At 45.0% G+C, this 24,370-nt stretch overlaps 1 protein-coding gene across 2 annotated transcripts; it reads right to left on the bottom strand.

Annotated features, from left to right (window-relative positions):
* Positions 1-347: 347 nt before the first annotated feature.
* Positions 348-21,136, bottom strand: PLCD4 (phospholipase C delta 4). Of its 2 annotated transcripts, XM_090283981.1 has the most exons (16): positions 20,584-21,136; positions 16,030-16,085; positions 15,738-15,896; positions 14,154-14,382; positions 12,920-13,055; positions 12,130-12,361; positions 8,789-8,990; positions 7,683-7,827; positions 6,913-7,065; positions 4,507-4,698; positions 3,093-3,249; positions 2,674-2,790; positions 2,256-2,428; positions 1,585-1,720; positions 1,120-1,269; positions 348-1,040 (listed from the first exon to the last, which is right to left on the bottom strand). In XM_090283981.1, exons 2-16 carry the CDS (start codon positions 16,049-16,051, stop codon positions 934-936), a joined length of 2,310 nt encoding a protein of 769 aa, XP_090140107.1. In that variant the 5' UTR covers positions 16,052-16,085; positions 20,584-21,136; the 3' UTR covers positions 348-933. The 2 variants fall into 2 exon arrangements, with proteins under 2 accessions (XP_090140107.1, XP_090140115.1); XM_090283989.1 differs by lacking the exons at positions 16,030-16,085; positions 20,584-21,136 and having other exon boundaries at positions 14,138-14,382; positions 15,738-15,848.
* Positions 21,137-24,370: the final 3,234 nt, after the last annotated feature.

Genomic DNA, 24,370 nt, shown 5'->3' with positions numbered 1-24,370 from the left:
AATGCAGAATCCTGAGTGCCTCACAGTGACTATCATCTAAACTGGGACACACTGGGAAATTAAAGAGGATTCTGTTAATAATTAATAATTATGGGGCAGCAGACATAAACCAGTATTGTTCCAGGCAAACTCTTCAGGAGGGCTGGGATCACATAACCTTTTCTCTGTTCCTTTTCCCCTGACCCCTAGAAACCATACTTCTGAACCATTCCTAAGTTGCACATGTGGAGGGATCCCTGGAAACTTGTTTTTCTGCCTTTTCCCTGTCCCACCTGTCTATCCAAATCTCCCCCAACCCTCATTCTTACCCTTCTTGCCCAACAATGACAAACCATACTCAAGCCAAATTGGGGAGAGCAGCTCTATTCATACTGGTGGGGCTAGGAGGAGCAGTCCAGTGTGGACTCTGAGGGCCGTGCAGTGTTCTGTTGAGAGCCACAGTACAGTCTTGGGATCAGGTCTCTTTCCCCAGCCTTTGCCTGGGGAGGCTTGAGGCTTGGTTTATCCTTTCCTTGATTCTGGACTTTGAGGAAGTTGTGGAGGAGGGGATAATACCTCTTGTATTTCTCTGCCCCAAACCCTTCTGGATTTGTAGTTGTGATCTGCCTTTGAGCCAGAGTTAATAAAGAGATTAATCCTAGGTCTGGGTATGGAACTAAGCCTACAACAAGAGGAAGGAAGGAACTCCAATGTAGAGTATGCTGAGAGGAAGGGCAGGAAAGATACCAAAAGTTTTGTAAAAACGAAGAAAGGGAAGAGAAAGGTGAAACATCAGGTCCTAAGTTTGCTTCATAGGAATGGTGATGTAATTTTGTGCCTAGGAATGTACAGCCCAGTGCTTGGTTTTCACCACCTCTGCTTTCTGGAGCATCCGTCCAGATTTTTCTTACCATCTAAAGCAAATGCACCCACACTTCCCGTGAAGTGCCCACCTTAGGATTCAACCTCGTTCAGCCCTTCCAGCATGCGGATGTGCACGAAGATGGAAGCTGGGTGAAGGCTGGTGCCATCTTTGGAGAGCAGGTGTATATGGCGGTAACCTGGGAAGGCATGGGAGGACAGTGTTAGGCAGGCAGGCGGAGTTAGGGGGTTTGTCCAGGGGTGGAAAGACAGGCTCACCTTGTTGCATGCAGGTCCAAGGCAGGGTGTACTGCCCGACAAAGTCATTTCGCAATTTCCAGCTGTAATCCTTTACCACAAAACGCAGCAGAGCCAGCTCAGGCACCAGCATCCGAAAGCATAGTGTTTGCCCCCAGTACGGATTAAAACCTGGGATGGAAGAGAGGGAATGAAGGAACAGATGTTGATTTTTTTTTTTTTTTAAGACCCATCCTGAGTTACTTTCCCTGTGTGCTCTTGCTTAATTTTCATAACAATCAGGTGAGGAAACTGAGCCTCAGCTAGGTCACTGGGCCAGGATTCAGACTGAAGACATCCTAGCCCTTAGTCCTTGTCCTGTTCCACACTGCCTCCCATGGAGGTTGCGGGAGGGAGGGTGGTGACATAGACTATACTGAATGGAGGGCAGGATGGTAGAAAGCAAGTCATGCTCCTCCACCTCCCCCCAGCACTGCCCAGTCTCACCGTTGTTCTCCACATGACTGGTCTCCTGCCAGGTTGTGTCTGGGCGAATGCCAAAGATCTCCACTCTCACCAGTGGATCCACAATGGACCCCTCTTTGGTCTTGTCCTCTTTGGGGAGTTGCTGACCACTGATCACCTGCAACAGTTCCTGCTCAGCCCAGCCCCACTCCAGCTCACACCCCAGGGAAAGAGGGAAAGATAAGGGAAGGCAGAAATGCTGGACCTTGCTCTGTAGCTTTGGGTTTGCAAAACCAATCCTCCATGATTAATAGCTTTTTCTTCTAGTAATCTATGCAATTTTAAATGCATTCAGACAGAAGTTTAACAAGATTCAAAAGGTGCGTTGATGACAGCAACCCCTTCTGTAGCGTTTACTGTGCACTGGGCATTGTTGTAAGCACTTCATTTTAACTAGTCACAACAACCCTGTGAGGTAGGTAGTAGTAGGATCCCCATTTTGCAAGTGAGGACATTAAGGTTAAGGAACTTGGCCAGCATTTCACAGCTAGTAAGTGGGTTTGAACCTAGGCAATAGACTCTGAAGTCCATGCTGTTAACAATCAAGCTAACCTGCCTCTCCCAAGGAACTTGGCAGGTCTAGCCACCTCTTCCCCCTGCTTCTATCCCAACTGTCCCAAGTTTCTTCCCAACAGTTTTGCTTTCCCTTATACCTGGATTAGAAGGGTCTGGGTTTTGAAAGGGCTGATGGGCCTCCCAGGGTGGAAGGAACTCTGGGTATCACGTAGGAAGTCTGGCTTCAGCACGTAGCCACAGCCACCATTCTGGCGGAAGAGCCCATCACAGATGTCCATCTCAAGCCCCGCAGTCTGCACATTCATAGCCACTGAGGGCCCCAGAAGAAGAGAGGGGAAAGATTTACCTTGGGGGCCATCTGGCCTCTCTTTTGGGGAGTTAAAAAGATATATTGGGTATACAAGGGCCTGCTGGGAGTCCCTCCATAGATAGCTTTCTCAGCTTGGAGCATTTCCTGGCCCAATGGGAATGCTCCAAGAGTTCCCTACACCCAGAAACTTATTGCCCACTTGTTGCTCTTCCACTTTCTCTTCCCTGTCCCTACTGCCCCCTCACCCATCTGGCAGCCCGCATTCCAGAACTCCTGGGGGTTGTAGTTGGATGAATCTGTCCTCAGACCACTGGGATACACGCGGCTTAACTGCCAGGTGTTATGCTGCACAAACTCATTGCCTGTAAAAAAGGCATAGACAGAGAGATAGAAGTGGGATGGGTGCTCCCCTTTCCTGGTCCCAAGGTCCCTCCCACCAATTTCACTCTCCTCTCCAGCATCCCCCCCCCCCGCCCCCAGCTTCTCCCTAGAGCTTTGAGCCCACTATTTATAACTCCTGTTCCCATGCCTGCTCTGAGGAATGTCTTAGCTCCCTGATCCCTCCTTAACTCCCTTGAATTCTTTCTTGGAACTCATCTGCTTGCCCATCAGACCTGATTCTACCAATCCCATTTCTTCTCTGCCCCTCCCTTTTGGTCCTGACCAGCCTCCTTGATGAGACTCCTGGCCTTGGTTTCAGAGAAAGACGATAGCTCATAGAAGCGGTAGTGCTCCTTTGAATGAGTGAAGCTGTAGAATGGGACAGTCTTTGTGTAGACAACCAGGGCAGAGAGGGATGGACACAAGATGGGCTTCGGTTTCTGGAAAAGGAGAAAGAGGAAGACGGAATTGAATCATCAGCAATCTGAGAGGAAAGAAGCCAATGGCCAAGATCTAAACTTCCCCACCAAACCTAAACCTCTGCCCACTGCCTCCCCGCTGCATTCTCCCTCCTGCCTCACCTGCTTGGGAAAGAGAGGGAGCCCAGGCTTGGGAAGAGGAGCCTGGACCGTAATCTGACAACAGATAGGCGAACAAAACAGCGGGCACATCACAACCTGGGGATAGGAGTGGGAATAAAGGCTATCTTCAAATACTGATGGGAACAGTTTCAGCCTCGAGACCTGAAGAGTCTGTTCTATATTACTTTCTGGATAACATGTTTTAAACATTATTATTTTTAAACAGAGAGATGTCATCCTCCCTGCCTTTCTTCTTTTAAAATTATTTTTGGTCAAAATGTACAGGTATGTCAAGGTATGCAAGTGGTCATGGAAGTCACACCTGGGAGGATGCAAGGGTCCCAGGGTAATAGCTTTAGATTTGTCTCCTGAATTCCCATTTCTATCCCTGGACATGGCAGCAGGTGAAATACCATAGCCCCAGAGAGAGCAGTATAAGCTAGAAGTCAGCTGAGCCAAGCAAGTGCACATGAGAGAGAAATGCAGACTTCAAACCAGGATCTTGCTGGTCCCACAAATGGCACCCCTTCCCCACAGGGTGCTAAGCCACTCAGGCACAACCTTGTCAGAGTCTTTACCTTCCCTATCTTCTCCTCCTCTTTGGCTACTTTTGGCCCCACCTCAGACTCACCTTTTTCAAGAAGCTTTCTCTTAACTAAGCCCACTTTAGCTGAGGTCACTCCAATAAGCTCTATTTACCCAATATAATAATGTGTGCGCATGCACACACACACACACACACACACACACCCGCACACACACCCATCTGTCATCTTCAAACTTGCCTTTAAGGAGGCTGAGAAGTAGTACAAAGATGTCTCAGGAGTCACCTGGGAGACTCATGATAGAGCCACATGGGCGAGTCAACTAGAATGGCTCTGCATTTATCTATTTTATATACTGAGGTTCCAGAAAAGATTTCATTAAAAAAGATTTTATGGCCCAAAGAAGCTGGAAAGCCACTGCACGCATTCTTATGCCTCTTTCACTGGGGGCAAGGGGCACTTTGCTCCTTGGCCTTCTGCCCTGCCTGGCTCTAGTCTCTTCACACGCGAGCTCTCAGCTTGTGATAAAGTCTGACCAAATGCCAGAGCAAAGACCACTCTCCTGGCCTACCTTCTCCTTTTTGTCTTTACTGCGAGGGCTCAGCTCCTGGGTCTCAGGCTCAAACTGGGACTCCAGCTCCAGCTCAGCCTCCTGCTCCTCCTCTAGTTCAGTTTCTAGCACTTCCTCCTCTTCCTCTTTTTCAAGATCCTCCTCAAGCGTCTGTAACTTCTTCCCCTTCACCAGAATCTTCTTCCGAAGCTCCTAGGGGACAAAAATGAAGGGGCCTGGCTACCTGGCTTCTCTGGGACCCTCATGAGGATCATGCAGGTCCTGTTATTCTCACTTCTGTTGCCACCTCAAAGGCAACAGAAGTGAGTGAGTGGTCAGAAACTTCCACAGGAAGGCTGCTGGATACATACAGTAGGGATTTTGTATTGTTACGCAAACCTGTAACATCTCTAGCCATATGGAAACAAAGAAATGGGGACCCCTACCTCACATATGACACAAAAGGATTCCTTATATATTCGAGATTTACATGTGAATATAAAGAATATTAGAAGAAAATTGCCCTGGCTGAGTGGCTCATTTGGTTGGGGCATCATCCAACGCATTGAAAGTTTGCAGGTTCCATGCTCTGGCAGGACATATATGCAGGTTGTGGGTTTGGTCCTGGTTGGGGCAGGTAAGAGAAGCAACTGATTAATGTCTCTCTCTCTCTCCCTTCCTCTTTCTGAAATCAATGAATATATATATATATATATATATATATATATATATATATATATATACACAGACACACACACACACACATATATATATATATCCTCAGCTGAAGATTTTTTTTTTAAAGGATATTAGAAGAAAATAGATCTTTCTCTACCTTTGTGAGTCCTACAACGCCAGCATGAATTTGGGTTTTCAGATGGGCAGTTTTCTTTTACAGGTGAAAAAACAAAGAGACCAGTCACTTGTTTGAGATGGAAATATTAGTGTCAGAGCCATGTCTTCACTGCACATCTTCTGACTCAGTTCATTCAAAGTTCTATTTGGCATTATCTTAAACAAAAGACATCAGGAAGCAGTACTTGACTATTATCAAATTACTCTCAATGTCCCTGAGACATTGAAAAGCCCCTGAGGCCTTGAAAAGGATATTCCAACCAGGATTGCCCTAAGACAATGAGTAGGGCCAAACAGCTGGAAAAGAAGTGAGGGGTATGAAAACCCATCCAGGAAACCATTTCCATTTTGGAATAAGGTTGACTGTTTCATGCACTGTGGTGTCTCAGAGGTTCTTTTCTCAAAAAATTTTCCAGAGCATTGGTATCTTTAACATTTTAAAAATTATCATATATCAATAAAAATTTTAAACCATCGAAGTGGGTAAATAATATTATCAGTTAAGTCAAAAGAAGAAAACAGACCTTTCTTAACTTTTTTTTCACCTTTGCCATTATGAATTGTCTCACTACTGGAGTTATACTTATACTGTTTGTTGGACTGCAATCTAGTATTTTTTCCAGAGGGCAACTTGGCAATAACAACCAAAATGTCAACATGCAAACTCTTCAACCCAGCAATTTTGCTTCTAGGAATCCATCTCAAAGAAAGAGAGAGTAAATGGGCAAATTTGTGTGTACAAGTGAAAAATTATAAACAACCTGAATATTCACCATTTACTGGCTACATTTACTATCTACTGATTGAATAAATTATGGTCCATAACATAAAATGTTAAAAAGGGAAAAATGATGCATGAAAAGACATCCATGATATATATTATATGTGATAAAAGGGCAATAGAGGATAATCCCATTCACTTTTTTTACAGTTGACATATTATCATTCAGTTTTTAACATGTGAATATACAGCATTCCCTCACTTATCACAGGTATTACATTCCAGACGCCCCGCGGAGTAGGAACCTTACATTTATTCTACACCCTTAAACCTACGTAACTTTAACAACATACGTATACAGTACCGCAAAATCCCGTGATATAGCGAAAAATCCGCGATAAATAATTAAATATAATATTTTTTAAAATCCTGTGATACAGTGAGGCTGCAATAAGTGAACCGCGATATAGCGAGGGACTGCTGTATATACACATATATATTTGTACAAGCATTTAAAATCTATTGACAGCACTTATTGGCAAAGGTTGAGATTATGGTGGGGAGATTCCCATTTCTCTACATTGTTGGTTTAGTCTACAAGTACAAACTATCAGGAAAAAAATAAAGATACTTCCATTGAAAACTAAATGTAAAGTAAATCATGATTTAAAATTTAGAGAACTATAAAGTGTGTGTTCACTTAGATTTTTTAAAATTAAAGTTCTCCCTGAGGATATAAAGGGCAAGGTGGTCTATCTAAGGGTGAGAAGAAGGGAACAAAATGGAAGGAGCCAAGGTGGGGGGAAATGGAAGCCACTGAGGAGCCTGGGCTGGGGAAGGAGGGTCCCTACCTCAGGCGAGGGCAGCTGAGTGGGCAGCAGTCCATCCAAGGTGGTACTGAGCAGCTGTTCCCCCAGGATCTCGGTCAGATGGCGTGCTGTGATCTCCTGCTGCTCCCAGCTGCAGTGGTTCTCCAGGGACAAGATGACTGGATAGTCTGAGGTCTGATGGGAAGGGAAGGAGATACTAGAGCCAGAGTTCTAAACCCTGTAACCTCCTTGCTTCTCCAGGCCCACCTAGTTACTCACTCAACTGAGTACCCTGATTGCTAAATTCTTCTGACCCCATTCCAGGCCTCAGGGAGGTCTTGCTGGATCTGGAGCCCACCTCACATCTAAAAGTCACTCTTGGGATCCAAAAACAAGTGCCAGGTCCAGTGCAGGGGCCTTTGAGTTTTCAGGCTCAGAGTGGGAAGGCCAGGCCTTAGCCCTGGTTACATGTTCATGCTACATTCTCAGGCTTTCGTCTCCAGATTCCTATCATCCCCCAGCCTTACCCACTTCTGTGTCTGTTTCCTTAGCTTCCCTCTCTCAGATAGGGGATAGAGTTGTTAGAAGTAATAGTTACTAATCTCTAGCGATTACCTCTATGACAACGAATTACTAGTAACACAGGTAACACAATAATCCCTTAACTTTGTCTGATGTTTCATGGTTTAAAATCTCTTTTATCTATATTCCATTTGATGTGACTTCCCTTGGTCCCCCTATTCTCCCCAGAGCCAGCCACTCTTTCCTCAGATCCTCTTGCCTCACCAGCATTCCCATCCTGGGGCCCCTACCTGGAAGGCATACTGTGCTACAACAGTCACGACTTCTTTGAACAGGATACGGGAGGTCAGGGTGTGTCCGTGGTAAACAACAGGTTCCCCACTAGGTCCATCCCATATATCCACCTCCACACAGCGGCACCCCCGCTTCAGGGCACTGAAAGAACCCCAAGCCCCCAGGGACAGAAGGGGTCAGGATCTGATCTTCTACCTTGGGCCCCTCTCCCCACTGTGGATAGAACAATGCTCACAGGCACTTACATGTCAAGATCCCTTCAAGCTACATCTCCATGGATCATTCTCTGTCCACTGGGACTCTGCTGAGCTCACACTCATCTCCAACACCATCATCACCCCCAACCCAAGTCACACCTTCCCTTAGCAGGCCATCCCATACTGCCTCATGATGCTTCTGGTGTTCTGGTTGTATTTCATTATACAACACCTGAGTAGTCGAATACTCGGTAAATTTATTTTCTCTACTAGATTTTCTAGGGCAGACAAAGTATGTCCCATTCATCTTTGTATCCCCTGAAGCTATTAGGTCAGTAGCAACTGCAAAGATATCTTGACTATTCAATCGAATCCATGATTTATCACAGTAAAAGCAGGTACTATTTGCTAGCTATCGACACATAGATGATCTCTTTGAATCCTCACAACAACCCAGACAGAACAGTTACCATCCCTATTTCCCAAATGCGGAAAATGAGGTATAGAGAGGTTAAGTACTTGGCTCCAGCGTACCAAGTGAGGGAGCTAGGATTTGACCTCAAATGATCTGACTCCAGAACCTATGTTTTTAACTCCTATGCTCTACTGTCTCCCATTTAACATAGTTTATTTATTTACTTAAAATAAATGTGTCAGGACCTCTGAGTTCCAAGAGAGTTTCACAGCCTAGGGCAGAGGGAGAAGCTCCATTTACCTGGAGGGTTTAGCGCCACTCTCCCACCAGTTCTCATGATCTCCTCAAGGTCTCTCGGGTGTCCAGGGATCCTCAGTCCCAAAACCCACCCCCCACAACATCTTTTCAATTCCTGTTATCCACCGACAGTGCCCTCAGTTTCCCACAGATGTTCCCTTCTCATGAGCTCGACCTCTCCTCCCCACCGCACCGTATATATCCCTCGATGCTGCTCTGGCCACAAATCTGGTCCCCCACCAGGTAGGTGTTGTGAGAGGAGTTGATGTAGTAGTGGCTCAGGGGCTGAGTCATATCCTGGTATACAGGGAGGCAGGATGGGTTGAAGATGTCTCCGTCCTTCGAGCAGAGGTAGCTGAGGAAGCCATCCATGCTCAGCACATGCCGCAGCTTGCCTAGGGTGTGGAGTAGGGGGACACTAGAATGAGAGAACTCTGAATGGGAGCCCCCCAGCATGCCTAGAGCCAGTCCACCCCACCCCTCTCCCGGCTGCTGCCTGTCAGATGGTGTCTATTCCCAGTCTCCAGATCCCAAACTTGCCCCCTCTCAGTGTCCATCATTTCAATCATCCCCACCCTCAGAGAGTGTTAAAGCTACAAGGGGAATCATTACAATCATCCTAGTCTGGTGCTGTCCAATAGAACTTTCTACAATGATGAACATGTTCTGTTCTACACTGTCCAATGTGGTAGCCTCTGGGCACATAAAGCTACAGAGCACTTAAAATGCAGCTGTGTGACTGAGGCTCTGAATTTTAAATTGTGATTTTAGTGCAGTTAAATTTAAACAGTCGTATGGAGATCATGGCTACCATAATGGACAGTATTCAGTCCGAAGGGGTAATTTTATAGATAGGGAAACTGAGGCTCAGAGAGAATCAAAGTCAAAGACTTGTTAACAACATGACTGAGGTACCTTTGTTTTATTCCCTGGCCTGTATAGCTGCTGTCAACTATGATCTGAGGGTTTCTTCCTATTGTCAATTTTCATATGGTGTTTTGAGGAATGTTTGTCCAACACTGCTTTGGACTACACTTTCTTCAAGGGCAGAGTGCTGTCACTCCTTCCATAGTCCTCACCCATTTCAGCACAGGCGTCATATATTAACAACGATGACTAACAGGTATTGAGCACTTGCTCTATGCCAAGGGTATTACATGCAACACCTCTCTTATGCTCTCACCAGCACAATGAGGTAGATGTGATATAATCTGCCTGGAGAGGTTAGGTAACTTATCTTAGGCCACATAACCAGTGAGTGTAGGGATTTGAACCCAGGCAACCGCGTGTCAGAGTCACACCCTACACCACTGGGCTGTGCAGTCTCACTGAGGGTAACATTGCTGCAGCGGGGCTTCTTTGAGAGGCAAAACAATTAGACTCTCACACCCACCTTCCTTGTTCCACATTTGAGGAGAACTGGAGATGGTGGAGAATGGCAGGAAGTTTCATTCTTTACAGTAATACACCAGATCACTAGGTTAAGTCAACAGTTGTCAGACACTTTCATATGCATTATTTCATTTGATCACCAATTATTTTACAAATGAGAAAACTGAGTCTCAGATTAAGTGATTTGCCCAAGGTACTCAGTAAGAAGCAGAATGGGGACTTGAGCCTAGGTCTCTTGACTGATACTACCTGCAGGCAGAGCACAGTATCTGAGAGCCAAGTGCAAGGGAAAGGTAGAATAAATGTAACTGATGTATACTGGGTCCTGCACTAGGGATAGAAGATCCTATTTCTTTTTTTTAATTTTTATTTTTTATATATATTTTTTAATAATGTATTTGTTTGTTTGTTTGTTTTATTTAGAGAGAGGGGAAAGGAGAAAGAGAGGGAGAGAAACATCACTGTGTGGTTGCCTCTCACTCGTGCCCCAAATTGGGGACCTGATGTGCAACCTAGTCATGTGCCCTGACTGGGAATCGAACCAGCGACACTTGGCTCGCAGGAAGATCCTATTTCTTAACCCTGTGACGCCCTTCTATGTAGTTTTCTGAAATGATTGCTTTCAGTCCCTCTTCTTCTCTGAGCACCCACATGAATCTGAATCACTGATCTCAACACTTCGTTTGACTCTAAGTTCCATGACTACATTGTCCTTGTCTGACCTACTACTGTATCTCTAGTGCCTAGAATAGCTCCTGGCACATTTAGGTACTCAGTAATCACTAGCTGAAGCAGTCAGTGAATAAATGAATGAAAGAAGCAGGAATTGAGCCCTGGCTGGTGTGGCTCAGTGGATTGAGTACCAGCCTGCAGACCAAAAGGTTGCCAGTTCAGATGTTTCTCTCCCTCTCTTTCTCCCCACCCCTACTCTCTAAAAATAAATAAATATTTTTTTAAATTATTAATTAAAAACAGAAGTAGGAATTGAGACTTAGGAAACCTGGGTCACTTGTCCCGCTCTCATTCATCTCATCTCTAACACTCATTCTCAGGAGAGGCACCCAGAATCAGATGACCTGGGTTTGAATTCCCATTCCTCCTCTCATTAGCTTTTGGCTTTGAGCAGTTCGTTTAATTATTCTAAACTTCAGTTTTCCTCTTCTGCACAAGTGGCTTAATTACAGAATCTACTTCAATTGGTCATGGGAAAAATTAGAAGAGAAAGGGCATGTGGAGATATTGGCACATTATGTATCCTTTAACAAAGGCCCAATCTTGATTTGCAAGGTTTTAGTGAGGACTAAATGAAATAAGGCATGTGAAAGCGCCTTGTAAATTATTTATTATTAATGTAAATTCCTCACATTCTGAAGGTAACAGAGAGCAGAAAGCTTTACAAGGTTTTAGTGAGGACTAAATGAAGTAAAGCATGGGAAAGTACCTTGTAAATTATTTATTATTAATGTAAATTCCTCACATTCTGAAGGGGTAATGGAAAGCAGAAAGATGTCTACTAAAGGGACAAGGAAAAAGGTATGCGTGCAGAGATGGCATATATTTTAGCTGTGTTTGTTAAAAGCTGAATGATTGGCTTCATCATCAGCCCCCTCAGCCAGGGGCCGACTAGCTTCCTAGGGCTTTCAGGGGCTTCAAGACTTCAAGAACAATCTGGTAAATCTGGAGAAGGCCCAGAAAAGGGCAGAGAGCCAGCATTTAAAGAGATAGCAAACAGGAAACGAGAAGGGAACTAGCAGAAAAAGGAGTCATACGTGCACTAGAGGAGAAGAGGACAAAAGATTTTGTTTCCACTGAGGCCAAAGGCTGAGATCAGGAAGAACTTTCTCCAAGTGAAGGATGTGCAACATGAACATGGAGGAGAAAAGAGGTCTTATGGAATGTTCTTCCTCCTGAGAGACAGTCCTAGCATTACAGGGGAGACGCCTGTCTTATCTAGGCAAGAAATGGGTGCTCTCCTTCCAAAGGAGTGCTGGAATGAGATGAAGATGATTGGGCAGGGGACCAGGGTAGGGATGGACTCAGCCTTCCTTGGGTTAGGCAGAAGGCTGCTGGTCCTGGATTTTTCTAGTCATGGTCGCCATTCCTGCTCCCATGTCTGGTGCCTCTCTGCTGTGGTCCCCTTACCACTATCTGAAGGCTCATAACGGTCAATGATTTCCAGAGCAAGGTCAGAAGCACGATCTCCTTCTTTCTGCTCCTCTCGGAGGAAATCTGCAAATTCCAGCAGGGTCAGCTTCTGCCCATCAGCCGAAAAGTTTTCAAACAGTTCCTGCACCTCCACACGTTTAGTCAATGCCTTATAGAACTCTATAAATTCTTCTCCCTCCAGGGTGTCAGATTGGGATGTGTCTGCTGCCTGCAAGAGGGGTTAGAGGAGAGTAGATAGACCCTTTAACAGAAAATCTTATGGCCTTGACTTGTAAGAACAGTCTTACTGACAGATAGATCCAAACATGCTTCCATAGAACACTTGATATTTAGTATTCATAGAAGAAGCCACTCCAGTAAATAAAAAGCCAAATTTCAGCCACGGCATTTATACTAGAGAAACTTTTTGACTAGAAACAGTTGAAATGACCCAAAGGTCAAAATATTTCTCCTCCTATTTATTCACATTCCAGGTAGTTTTCCGTTGTACCAGGTACCTGTGGAATTCTGGCCATGGACAGACATGTCCTTGAGGTCTGATGTAATAACATATTTTTATTTGCCTTTTGTAAGGTTATAAATCATCTTTTGAACAAGAATGAAAAGGAAAAACCATGGTCTACAATTCCTGTTGAGCCTGGCATAGTGCTCAGGCATATAGTAGAAGTTCAATAAATGAGTGTTGTTGGATAGGGTCAGAGTACTTCTGGCCAAGTGAGGATGTGGCGTTGGCTGGCTTCTGCAAATCCTTCCCCAGAAGACTCACCTGGAAGAGCTGAAAGGCATATTCTGGTTCCATTTCCACATTCATCAGGTGTAGTAACCTCTGGACTTCTTGGAAACTCATCCGACCGTCCTGGTTCTTGTCTCCGCGCTGGAACCAGTCACTCAGCCACCCAGGTCTGAGTCAAGGCAAAAGCACTGTGGGTGTGTCTGTGTGTAGATGCATGTGCATGCTCACCCATTGACATCTCTCCCTGTCTTTTCTGCTGGTCTATCCTCCACATCAATTAATTTTCCACATTAGCTTCCAGAATAATCTCCCCAGAGTAACTATCTATCTTATTCCCACATGCCTCAGGTGCCTGCAGGGATCTCTCTGTCACCTGTAAAGCCGAAGTTCCTTAACCTAGCAGTTAAAATCTCCTATGCTCCCATGATCTGGCCCCAATCCAGTCTTCTCAACATATCTCTGTCCTTCTTATACTTTAGCCAAACCCCCAACTCCCTGCTCTCTGATGTCCCAGCTTTTCAACTCTTCAATTTCCTATCTCTGGACCTTTACTCATGCGGTTCCTTCAGGCAGGGGTACTTTTTTCTCCTTCTCTATGTTTAAATTCTATCATTTTCAAGGCTCAGCTAAAATACTACTTGCTCCCTAAAGCTTTCTCAGAACCCTCTCAGCTAGAATTAAATATTTCTCCTTCCTTTGAACATCCTCAAATAATCTAAGTATTATAACAGTTCCATGGTACTTAGATTATTTACACAAGTCCATCCTCTCCATTGACAAAAACAACATCTGAGTCCCATTAATATGGCATGGTGACCGATACATTCTGCTTAATAGATGGTAAATGAATGAATGAACAAATGAACTGATGTAGGAGGTGAATACAACCTAGTAAACTTGAAGTGGGTCGACACTACTAAGCCCCCTAAGGGGTTGCTTCCCACCTCTGTGGTAGTTAATGCCACTGGGATCTTCTGTTCAGCTCTCAGGATCAGCACCTTGTTTGGTCCTTGGCCTCTTGCTGTCGCTTCCCCCAATCCTATGGGGCCTGATTCATGCCCAAACTCTACCTGGCCATGCCTTTGCCATCTTAAACCTTGACTCCTTCAGCATTCTCAGTCTCACATCAGCCTGAGCTACCCCTACCCACCCCATCTGGGCTGTTGGGCCTCCCTAACCCTGTCCTCCCTATCAACTGCTCCTAGCCCTGCAGCATCTGTTCCTTCAGTGACCCCCGGCCCCCACACTGACTCCATTCTGCCGATACTGATCCAGCCGCTCCTGTTGGTCCATGCTGGTGACAAAGTCCACCAATAGCTGGAGCCCCTGCATCCAGATCTGGGCCTCCTCAACACTGTTGGCCACCAGGTCCAGGTTGGAGCGGCGGCCGTGGAAGACAACGGTGAAGCCCTGCTCCAGGGGGAACTCCTCTGCCAGGCTGCGCAACAACTCAGACTCATGGCCCTTACGCACTGTCTCCACGTCAGAGATTGAGACTGCCAGGGAAGAAGCAGGTGGGGGAACTGAGCAAGAGAGTTCACCAAATTGCAGGGGTTAAGAGTCAAGGACCATTACTTCCTTCTTTACTGTGAAGCCACAGAGAGAAGGAACCCCAGCCTCCACAGGCTGAAACCCCAAAAGCCTTAGTATAGGGAGAGGCAAACCTCTGGGATTCAGATTCCACATGAATCACTGCTGTGTTCTCAGGCAGCATGGCAAGGGGCCTGCGCTGAGAATAACAAGACCTGGCTTCCAGCTGGCAGCTGGCAGGATGACACAGACAAAATAACTTAAACCAAGGGGAAGGGTCTAGTCAAGGAACATGTGTAAATGACCCATGGACATGGATAACAGGAAGGGGACTGACTGTGGGAGCGGGAGTGTGGGCAGGGCAGGGGCGAGCAACGGGGGAAAAATGGGACAAATGTAATAGAACAACAATAAAAAAGGTAAAAAAACAAACAAACAAAAAAACCCCTTAATCCTCTGTGTCCTCATCTTAAATAAGGGATGGTTCCTTACATAGCCAGTGTACATGATGATCACAGAAAGACTGGTGAGGCTGACAAATGGAAGCACAGTTGCAGGGTAGAAGCATGAAATGCCCAATTTCAATTCCCTCATTCTAGGTTTGGAGGGCCTCCTCTTTCCAGAAATCAAGGAACCATAGAAATTCTTCCACCCCCTTTCCTCAGCTGGGGGTGCTGTGGATTGTGAGTTTTGATTATGTCTCTAAAGCAGACTTTCTTAGAGTCCTGTGGTCAAATTTTTAGATGGATCACGAAGTGTTTATCCAAATAGAATGCACATTTATGATATTTTAAAATATTCACCATAATGACTAACGTTTATTAAATGTATCTGGTTTCAGGTTCCATGCTTTAGACATTAATTTATTGAGTCCCTATCATCTACTAGGCAGGTATGGTTTAACCCCCATTTTACAGATAAGGAAACTGAAGTTTAGTTTAAATAATTTGTCTAGAGCCACTCAGCTAGAAAGTGGCAGAGCCAGGGCTCTAATCTAGACAGTGGAATGCCTGAGATCATGCTTTTATTATAATAATAATAAAAAAAACAAACAAACAAGATATAACCTATGATTTATTGAACCTTGTTATGTGCCAGGACTCTTCTAAGCCCTTTACATGCAGTAACTGATTTAATCTTAATAAGAGCCTTCAGAGGCAAGTAGTGTTATAATTTCCATTTTATAGGCTCAGATATAGGTACAAGTGGGGCAGCACGAGGGCACATCACAGGACCCTGGTCCTCCTCTGTTCTCAGGCTGCTGGGCTCCTCAGGATTCTATCCACCCATATGCCCATCCCTAGCTATCCATGTCACTCACAGCTGGCTTTGGCTCTGCCTCCAGCCTGCCGGGCATGCCAGACTGTCATGCCATCTTCCTGAAGTTTGAAGTATCTTAGCTTCTTCCAGCTTTTGGATCTCACTTTGCGCATCACTGTGCCTTTCTGCATCAGCAGCACGTCCTCATTGATGGGCAGCCCTGGGCCAGGAGAAGCAGGAGCTGGAGAGCTGACCGAGGGGTGGAGGCCCCAGGAGAAGCTCTCGAACAGAAGTTCAGCCTCCTCCCTGTCCCTGGGCTGTCTCCCCAAACCCTCTTCTGCAGGGTTACTCACGGCCTTGCAGCAGGAACGCCATCACCCACCGCTCCACCAGCTGGCGCCAGAGTCACCTAAAGGAGTAAGGAGGAGCAAAAGACTTTGGGTTAACCTTGGCAGTCTTAGAATAACAGATCAAGGGAGGAAGAGAAGGAAACCAATGTTTCCTGACTGCCCACTATGCATCAGGCATTTCATCTATATAGCCTGTGGCTCTTTTTACTTCTGATTTGTATTTGGTGACTGTGAAGCTTAGAGAGTCTAAGAAACCTGCCTTGAATCATATGGGGGTTCAGAATTTAAAGCCAAGTATGTCTGATTCCAGAAACTCTGCCATTTCACCCAGCCATCTCCAGAGAGGGCAAAACCGGGGCTTTCTGTCAAATGCTCTTCCCTTTCCCGATACCCCAAAATCCACAAGATAACCTTGTGTCACACTGCTCAGCTCCTCATTATTAGGAACCACCATCTTCTGGCTGTCCTTTCAGAACCAGGAATATCTACATCCCAGTCTTCTCTTCTCCAGGTGGAATCATCCTAGCTTTCCTATTCTGGGAGCCCTCTCCATGCTCCCATGTAGATCATCCAGCCCCCAAAGTGTTTCTTTGGTCTCTTTTACAACCCTTACTGTTATTCATATCTAAGTAAGCCATCTTCTACCTTCTCATGGTAAAGCATATTTTATACTCTCTGTCATAACAGTTATTCTCACAGTTTTAATGGACCATATAAATTACAAAGTCTCAGAACTGCATTTTTAAGTTTTTTCTACCTACAACAAAAGAGTACCTCCTTTACAATATATGCTACTTTAGGACCTGGTTCATTTGTCCTAGTACGTAACCACTAACTTCCCTTGGAAAGAACTAGAAGATTTGATATGTGGCCACTTTGATTCTAGCTCTGCCCCAAAAAGAAATACTCAATTCTTGAACAAATTATTCTGAAACTGGCAAATCCCATGAGACATAAACCTCTATGCTTTTGTTTAAGTGAAGGATCTACACTTGAATGGAAATGTTGTGCTTTTTAATTAATAAGTTTAGAATGTTGACATTGGTGAACATCTGAGGTAATCATTCCACTAAAACATAATGTGGCTCAATTCGCTAGATTTTACAAATGAAAAAGCGGAAGTCTAGAAGTGTGATGTGACTTGTCTGAGGTCACACTGCAGATTAGTACCCTATGTCTCTTTAGTGGGAAGAGCCTATAAAGTCACCTGGGAGTAACTAAGTCTTTGGGAAGAAGGTAGAGGTCACTGAAAACACAGCTTCCCTGACTGCAGGGTATAGAGAAGGCTTTTTAAATGAGTAGCAACGTGCAGGTGGCCAGAGGGAGAGGGCAAGGTTGGTGATCAGTCTGTACCTAAGTGGGAAAGAGAACTCGAGGCATCTCTTGAGAGAGAGAGAAAGCACCCAGCAATGGTTCCAAGCAGAAAAGGTTTTGCTGGCTGAAACTGAATATGTGAGCCTGGGTGAGCAACCTCTGGACGGAAGAAGAGTCTCAGAGTGCTTCCTGGGAGACAGAAAGCATCTCTACTTTTCTGGGTAGAGATGCACAGTTTGGCACCCGAGGCTTGCAAAAGCTATATGAAGACTGAGGTAGAAAGTTAACAAATAGGTTCTCCTTAAGTATCTCAGGTCTTCAAACTCTGGGGTGGGTGGGGGTGGGGTTAGCCTGGGGCTGAAGTCTAAACCCCCTCTCAATATTCTACCTAATCTCTTCTCTGAACTGCAGTTCCCATGCCTGGGGCATAGGGATTCTGAGATGGGGTGGGCCCTGGCCCTGGCCCTGGGAGAAGACAGAATTACCTTCCCTTACACCTGGGTCCAGGAGCCATACCACAGTGTAAACCATGGGAAGCCTGAAGACAGAGCCCAAGTACCAGGATGCCCCTATTTGGAGCCTATCTCCTCTCAGACCAGCCTTAGAAGATTATTTTATCCTTTTTTGTCAACCTCTTCCAACCCCCAGAACGTGGCATGTTCAAATCCTGCTCCCATTCCTGAATCACTGTTTGAAATATCTATCCAGGCGACGTGTGCATGTGGCCATCCATAAGAGTGCCAATTTCAACACAAGGAGCTACAGAATGTCAGAGTGGGCCTTCATTTGTAGAGAAAGGGACTGTGAACTAGAAAGATTAACTGAACTGCCAGAGTCACCTAATGAATTAAGTGGCCGAACTGGGACAAGAACCAAGGTCTCCATATGACCGGCTCAGAATCTCACCAAGACTCGTTAGAAAGGGCTTCCTCTAGGAAGCAGGTTAAAGCAGAGCTAAGAATCAACAAGGGCTATCAAATTTGTGTCTCTCCCTTCCTTCTTTTCCTGTTCCTCCATACCCCACAAGCAGCCTTTCTTTCCGTTCTTCTCATTTCCTTTCCTTCCTCTGTCCTGTCTGACCTATTCCTCTTCCTTTCTCCCCAACTCACTCTTCTCTTTCCTGTCCTCTCTGCCTTCCCTATTTGCTCACTTGTCAGCCTCTCTTTGCTCTCTTCCCATCACTCTCCCCATCACTTCTTCCTCTCTTTTTTCTGGTTCTTGGCCCCTGTGAGGATTTTGAAACTGGTCGGGTAGTACATCCCTCTGCTTAGCCTCACTTTCCCCCGTATCCTAGGAGACTAACTAAACAAACTGCCCAGAGAATGCAACTTAGAACCTAGGTGTTCTAGGTCTTGGCGTTTCCTCTGATGTCTAAAGGTAAAATGGGAAGGCTGCTCACAGCTGATATAGGTGCAAGTAGGAGAGAACACTCAAAGGATCTGTGAGTGGGAGCAAGAGCAAGAGGCGGGGAGCAGAGGGTGAAGGCTGAGAGTAAGAGAGACTGGGTCTTAACTCTTCACTTGTGGACACGCATGTGGAGATCCTTGAGGATACAGATAATTTCCCCTATAATACAGATGAGAAAACAGAGACAAAATAAGGTGGGAAATGGCCAGGGCTACTGAGCAAGATTTGGTCCTCAACTTCCAGGTGGCTTATGTCACCAGGACATGCACTTCTGCAGAATTGCCACTGGCATTACAGTGAAATTCAGGGTGTCTCTGTTCTCTCTGAGGAGCGGGAAGGAAGAGAATGATTTTGTCTACTCTTTTGGTTCTCGGCAGGATTATGCCTGACCTCGTTCATATAAAGAGGACAAAAAGACTCCAGTCATAGGTCATAGCCCTGAGAATATTAGAGCTTGAAGATTTTATTTTATTTTATTTAGCCCTGGCTGGTGTGGCTCAGTGGATTGAGAGCCAACCTTGGACCAAAAGGTTGCCAGTTTGATTCCCAGTCAGGACACATACCTGGGTTGTGGGCCAGGTTCCCAGTTGGCGTGTGCAAAAGGCAACCAGTCAATGCTTCTCTTCCTCTCTTTCTCCCTCCCTTCCTCCCTCTCTAAAAATAAATTTTTAGACCTTTTGTTTTGTGGGATGATGCCCAACCAATTGAACCATACCTCTTTTATTTATTTATTTAAGATTTTATTTATTTTTAGAGAGGAGGAGGAAGAGAGAGGGAGAGAAACATCAGTGTGTGGTTGCCTCTCACACTCCCCCAACTGGGGATCCAGCCCACAACCCAGGCATGTGTCCTGACTGGGAATCGAACCGGTGACCCTTTGGTTCACAGGCCAGCACTCAATCCACTCAGCCACACCAGCCAGGGCAGGGAGTCTTTTTTTTAATTTTTAAAAATACGTTTATTAATTTTAGAGAGAGAGGAAGGGAAAGAAAAAGAGAAACATCCCTGTGAGAGAGAAACATTGATTGGTTGCCTCCCATATGTGCCCTGACTGGGAACTGAATCTGCAACCTAGGTATGTGCTCTGACCAGGAATTGAACCCGCAACCTTTTGGTGTATGGACAATGCTCCAACCAAGAGAGCCACACCAGCTGGAGCTGAAGACTTTTATAACACATCTAATCCAGAGGTTCCTGGCTATATTACGATTCCCTGGAGAGTGTCTTAAAAGAAAGATTCCTTGGCCCCACCCTAAATATACCAGGTCAAAATGGGGCTCAGGTAGATTTATTTTTACCAAGCACCCGTGATACACAAGCAATCAAGGAAACTCTAAACTCCCTTTCTTCACAGATCAGAAAGTTGGGGTCCAAAGTCACATACCTGGTTGATGGCAAAGACAGGACTAGAAGTGAGTGCTGTTCCTAGCACAGCACTTGGGTATGCCAACCAACTATGCTGGTCCATTGAGCAGGCGAAGAATGAGGATGTATAGAACTCAAACCCTGGCTCTTTCCGAGGAAGTCTCATAACTCTCCCTCTATTACCAGGGGTTTCTATACTCCCCATAGGTCTTGGTCAACCCTCATTTGGTAATTCTCAACAATCTGTTAATGAATGTATGCTAAAGCACAACTACTTAAAGAAGTGACTGACACCAGCCAGGACAAAAACTGTAAGTCAAACAAGATAAGCTAGAGAGAAAAATGAGGTCAGAGCTTTGTAGACCTGTTCCGGCAAAGGAATCCAGGATGCAATTTAATCAGGAAGGATAAGCGTGTGGAAGGTAGAGCAGAGCTTGGAACAGAAGCTGGTCAGAGCCTCCAGGCCCTTACCGTGTGCAGGATAGCAGTCCTGTGTCTGAGTTCTGCGATGCTCTCCCCTGTGGTATGAGGAAACCCAGCCGGCTCCTTTTCTCCTTTGCTCCTCTTGCGCTCCCTGGTTGGTTTCCTCCCCTCTTCTACTGCAGTTTGCTGCTGTGACTGGCAGAGTTACAGCCAGGAGGAAGGGGTTGGGTGGGGAGAAGTGTGAGCTCTGTCCTCAGTCCAGCCCACCCAACTCTTAAAGGCCCAGAACATTGGTCAGCGAGGGAGTCATGGGTGGACTGGGTAAAAAAAGGATTAAGGGGAGGGACTGGAGCACCACATCTCCAGGGAGGAGGAGCCTGGCTGCCGTTCAGCTTGATGTCAGCCCTTACTGACCCCAATCCGGCCAGAGCTCTCCAAATGAAATCCTAGGAGTGTCTGAGTGGCCGTGCTCCATGAATCACGGCTTCTCATTCTGCATGTTATACAGCTGTCTTTGCCCTTATTTCGTCTGGCTCCTTGCCATGGTGTCTGTTTCCACCAGCAGGCTTGCTTCTGTGTCTCTGCATCCTGCCTTGTAGGACACTCAGTATAGCTCCGCGGCACAGGGAAAGAAAGAAAAAAAGGGAATAAGATGGAAAAGGAAGAGGGTCAAAAGAAAGGGAGGAGAGGAATAATCTTAAGAGCGTAGAGGGACAGGTGAGTGTATATATTAGGCACTCACTAAATATTTAAGGCATGTATACAGGAACTCACTGCTATTCCTTTACATTCATCCATTCTGTGAGCATTTGTTCAGCACCTCCAATGTGCAAGGACACACATGTGTGTTTATAAAGGTGTGTAGAGAAATGAAGCATATTCATGGTGTGTTAAGAATCAAGGGCAAAAAGAAGAGCACAAGACTGCAGACACGCAGCTGGGAAAGGAAGGTAATGAGGTTCTTCTAAGGGTGAATGAATAGGCAGCTGAAGCAGAAACCAAGATTGAGGAAAGAGAACCCATTTAGGAGAAGAAGAGGGGATTGCGAAGGGCTTTGTTATGACCCCATACTTCACAGTGAGAAACTGAGGCCCAGGTAAGCTTAGGCAATATCCTGGGCTCACGAATCAGCAGCGAGGAAACCAGTTCCTTGCTCTCTCCCAAGCACTGGGAGCTGGGAGCTGCTTCTGTTCTCTTTTGGAAAGACTGCAGGATATGGCTGTTTCTGGACCAGTGGATGACAGTAAGCTGCTGAGGGCATAGGGCAGTCTGGTACTGGGACTTCCGTGGGATCCTTTTCCAGTGAGGCATGTCTTAATCACAGACACAGAGTGAACTGTATGAAATGACATGATTTTAGGTGTGCTGAGATCTGGCTGCCTCTAAAAAATGGCTTCCCTCAACTGCTTAATATTCTACCATTAGTGATTATTTCTAGCTAAAACTTTAGTCTCATTAAAATAAAATCCTCCTAAGGGATTACCATAAATGTCAGGATGGAGGTTACTTTCAGAGGAGGAAGGAGTTGTGATGGGATAAGGCACAGAGCTGGCTTCGGAATAGTAGGCCAAGTTCTCTTTCCAATTTTGGGTGCTAAAAAGGGGGTCCATCACTTTATAACTTACTAAGCTATACATTTTCTTTATGTAGTTTTCTATATCTGTGCTATATTTTATAATAAGAGGGTTTCAAATTTTTGCAGTTGGTAGTTTCTGAAGCCTTCCTGGTTTTTCACATTTTATGCCTAGGCTGTGTTCACCGTAGTTCAGTGAGAGCAGGTTTTGATAAATGAAGAGGAGCACACAGAGAGGGGAGGCAGAAGAGGGAGCCATGAGGAACAGACAGATGAGGGAGGTATCACTGTTTAAACCGGGCAGATTTGGGGTTTTACTTAATAACGGCCATGTCCCACATGCTTGTCTCAGTCTCCCATTTTTTTCTTTCTCAGTATCATCATCACATCCTTATTTTTCCATGCTTCCCCTTCACATTTCCCACTCCTCTTCAGCACTCCAGGATTACATATGGTTTGCCTCTTTCTGAGTCACTATTTGCTTCACCTAATTGCAGCCCAACCTCCTTCCCTTCTGGATGTTTTGTGAGGAGTATTCTCATTCATCCTGGCTTTTCTGGGAGAGTTCATGCCCTGCCAGGTATTCTGTTTCCGTGCCCTCATAAACAGTGCTCCCAGATCACATGTTCTGATGTTGGGGCAGGCACTTGGAGACCTTCACAGGCTGAAATAGCTCTAAAGAGGGCTTAGAAGACATGCCCATTGCAGGATGCTCTTCAGATCAGGAAGGGAGCAGACAGCCCCAGGCAACAGGAACTGTCCATCTGGTTTGGTTGTTCCTTTTTCCATAATGATCCTGGCCCTTCCCCCACTGTTGTCTATTATTAACAGATCCAGAAACCTGATCAGGGCAGCAGCAGCACAGGGAGTTTCTGGGAACTATGCCCAGGAAAGGCCTAGAAGTCTTAAATTTAAATGAAGGTACAGCTGGCACAGGAAGACCTAAACTAGACTCTCATGCTGCCCCCCGCCCTGCCCCCACAAGACTAGGTCCCTCCTCCTGACACCCAGGAGAAATACCCTAAATATTTTTCTTTTGGGGACAGTCAGGCTAGTGCGTCAGAGACCAGCTCATCCAGCCAAACTACTCACACTTCTGAAATAAATCCCATCCTCTTGGTGGTCAAAAAGGCAACATAAAGTGTTGAATTTCATTTAAAAAATCATCAGTAAGACTAACTATATAATTAAAAGATATATAACTTCAAAAGAACAAGAGAATATACTTGTATACGCATTTCTCCATTACAACAAAATTAAAAACAAATTTTTTAAAAGGGGAGAGGAAAGGAGGTATAAAATAAACCAGAAACAAAGATGATAGAAGTTAGAGTAAAAAATACAAATGATGAAATATCCCATAAGAGACAGTTCAGAAAACGTCATGTTAACAAAATATAAGTGTGTCCTATTTGTAAGACTCATGTCTACGAAAAGGTATTACTAAAAAGTTGTACATTAAAGGACCATATCTGGGAATGGGAGGACTCCAATTTTGTTCTTATTCGAGATTGCCTTGGCTATTTTGGCACCTGCATATCCATAAATTTTAGAATCATCTTGTCAGGTTTTTAAAAAAGTTTTAAAATTTATTTTTTAAAGAGAGAAGGGAGGGAGAGAGAGAGAAACATTGATGTGAGAAATATCATTTGGCTGCTTCTCTTGTGTGGGCTGCAACTGAAGACCCAACTTAAAACCCAGGCATCTTTTACTTCGTGGGATGATGCCCAACTGAGCCACACCGGCCAGGGCAGCTTATCAGTTTTCACAAAAGAAAACCTGCTGAGATTTTAGTTAGAATTGAGTTCAATCAAATCAATTTGAGAAAATTGGCATCCTTTTACACTAGTGTTCTCCAATTCATTAAGATGATATATCTCTTCATTTATGTAGGTTTCATTTCTTCCAAGAATGTTTCATTGTTTTCAATGTAAAAGTTCTGCATTCTTGCTATATCTATCTCTAGCTATTGAATTTCTTACACTATTATAAATGATATATTTTTGAATATTTCCTATTTATTGTTGTTGTATTTAGAAACACAGTTGATTTTTTTGTATATTGACTTTGCAAAATTCACTTAGTTCTAAGATTGTAGATTCTTTTAGGTTATCTATATACACAATCATGTTGTCAGCTTTTTTTTTAAATTTTATTCCTTTTTAGAGAGACGGGAAGGGAAAAAGGGAGAAACATCAATATGTGAGCGATACATCGATTGGTTACCTGTCACACACCCCCAACTGGGGAACCTGGGCTGGA

The sequence above is a fragment of the Furipterus horrens genome, unplaced genomic scaffold (genome assembly GCF_987537825.1).
Source record: "Furipterus horrens unplaced genomic scaffold, mFurHor1.1.pri manual_scaffold_1, whole genome shotgun sequence".
Taxonomy (NCBI): domain Eukaryota; kingdom Metazoa; phylum Chordata; class Mammalia; order Chiroptera; family Furipteridae; genus Furipterus; species Furipterus horrens.
Note: the sequence above shows the minus strand (reverse complement) of the source record. Positions and strands in the feature narration are given on the sequence as shown.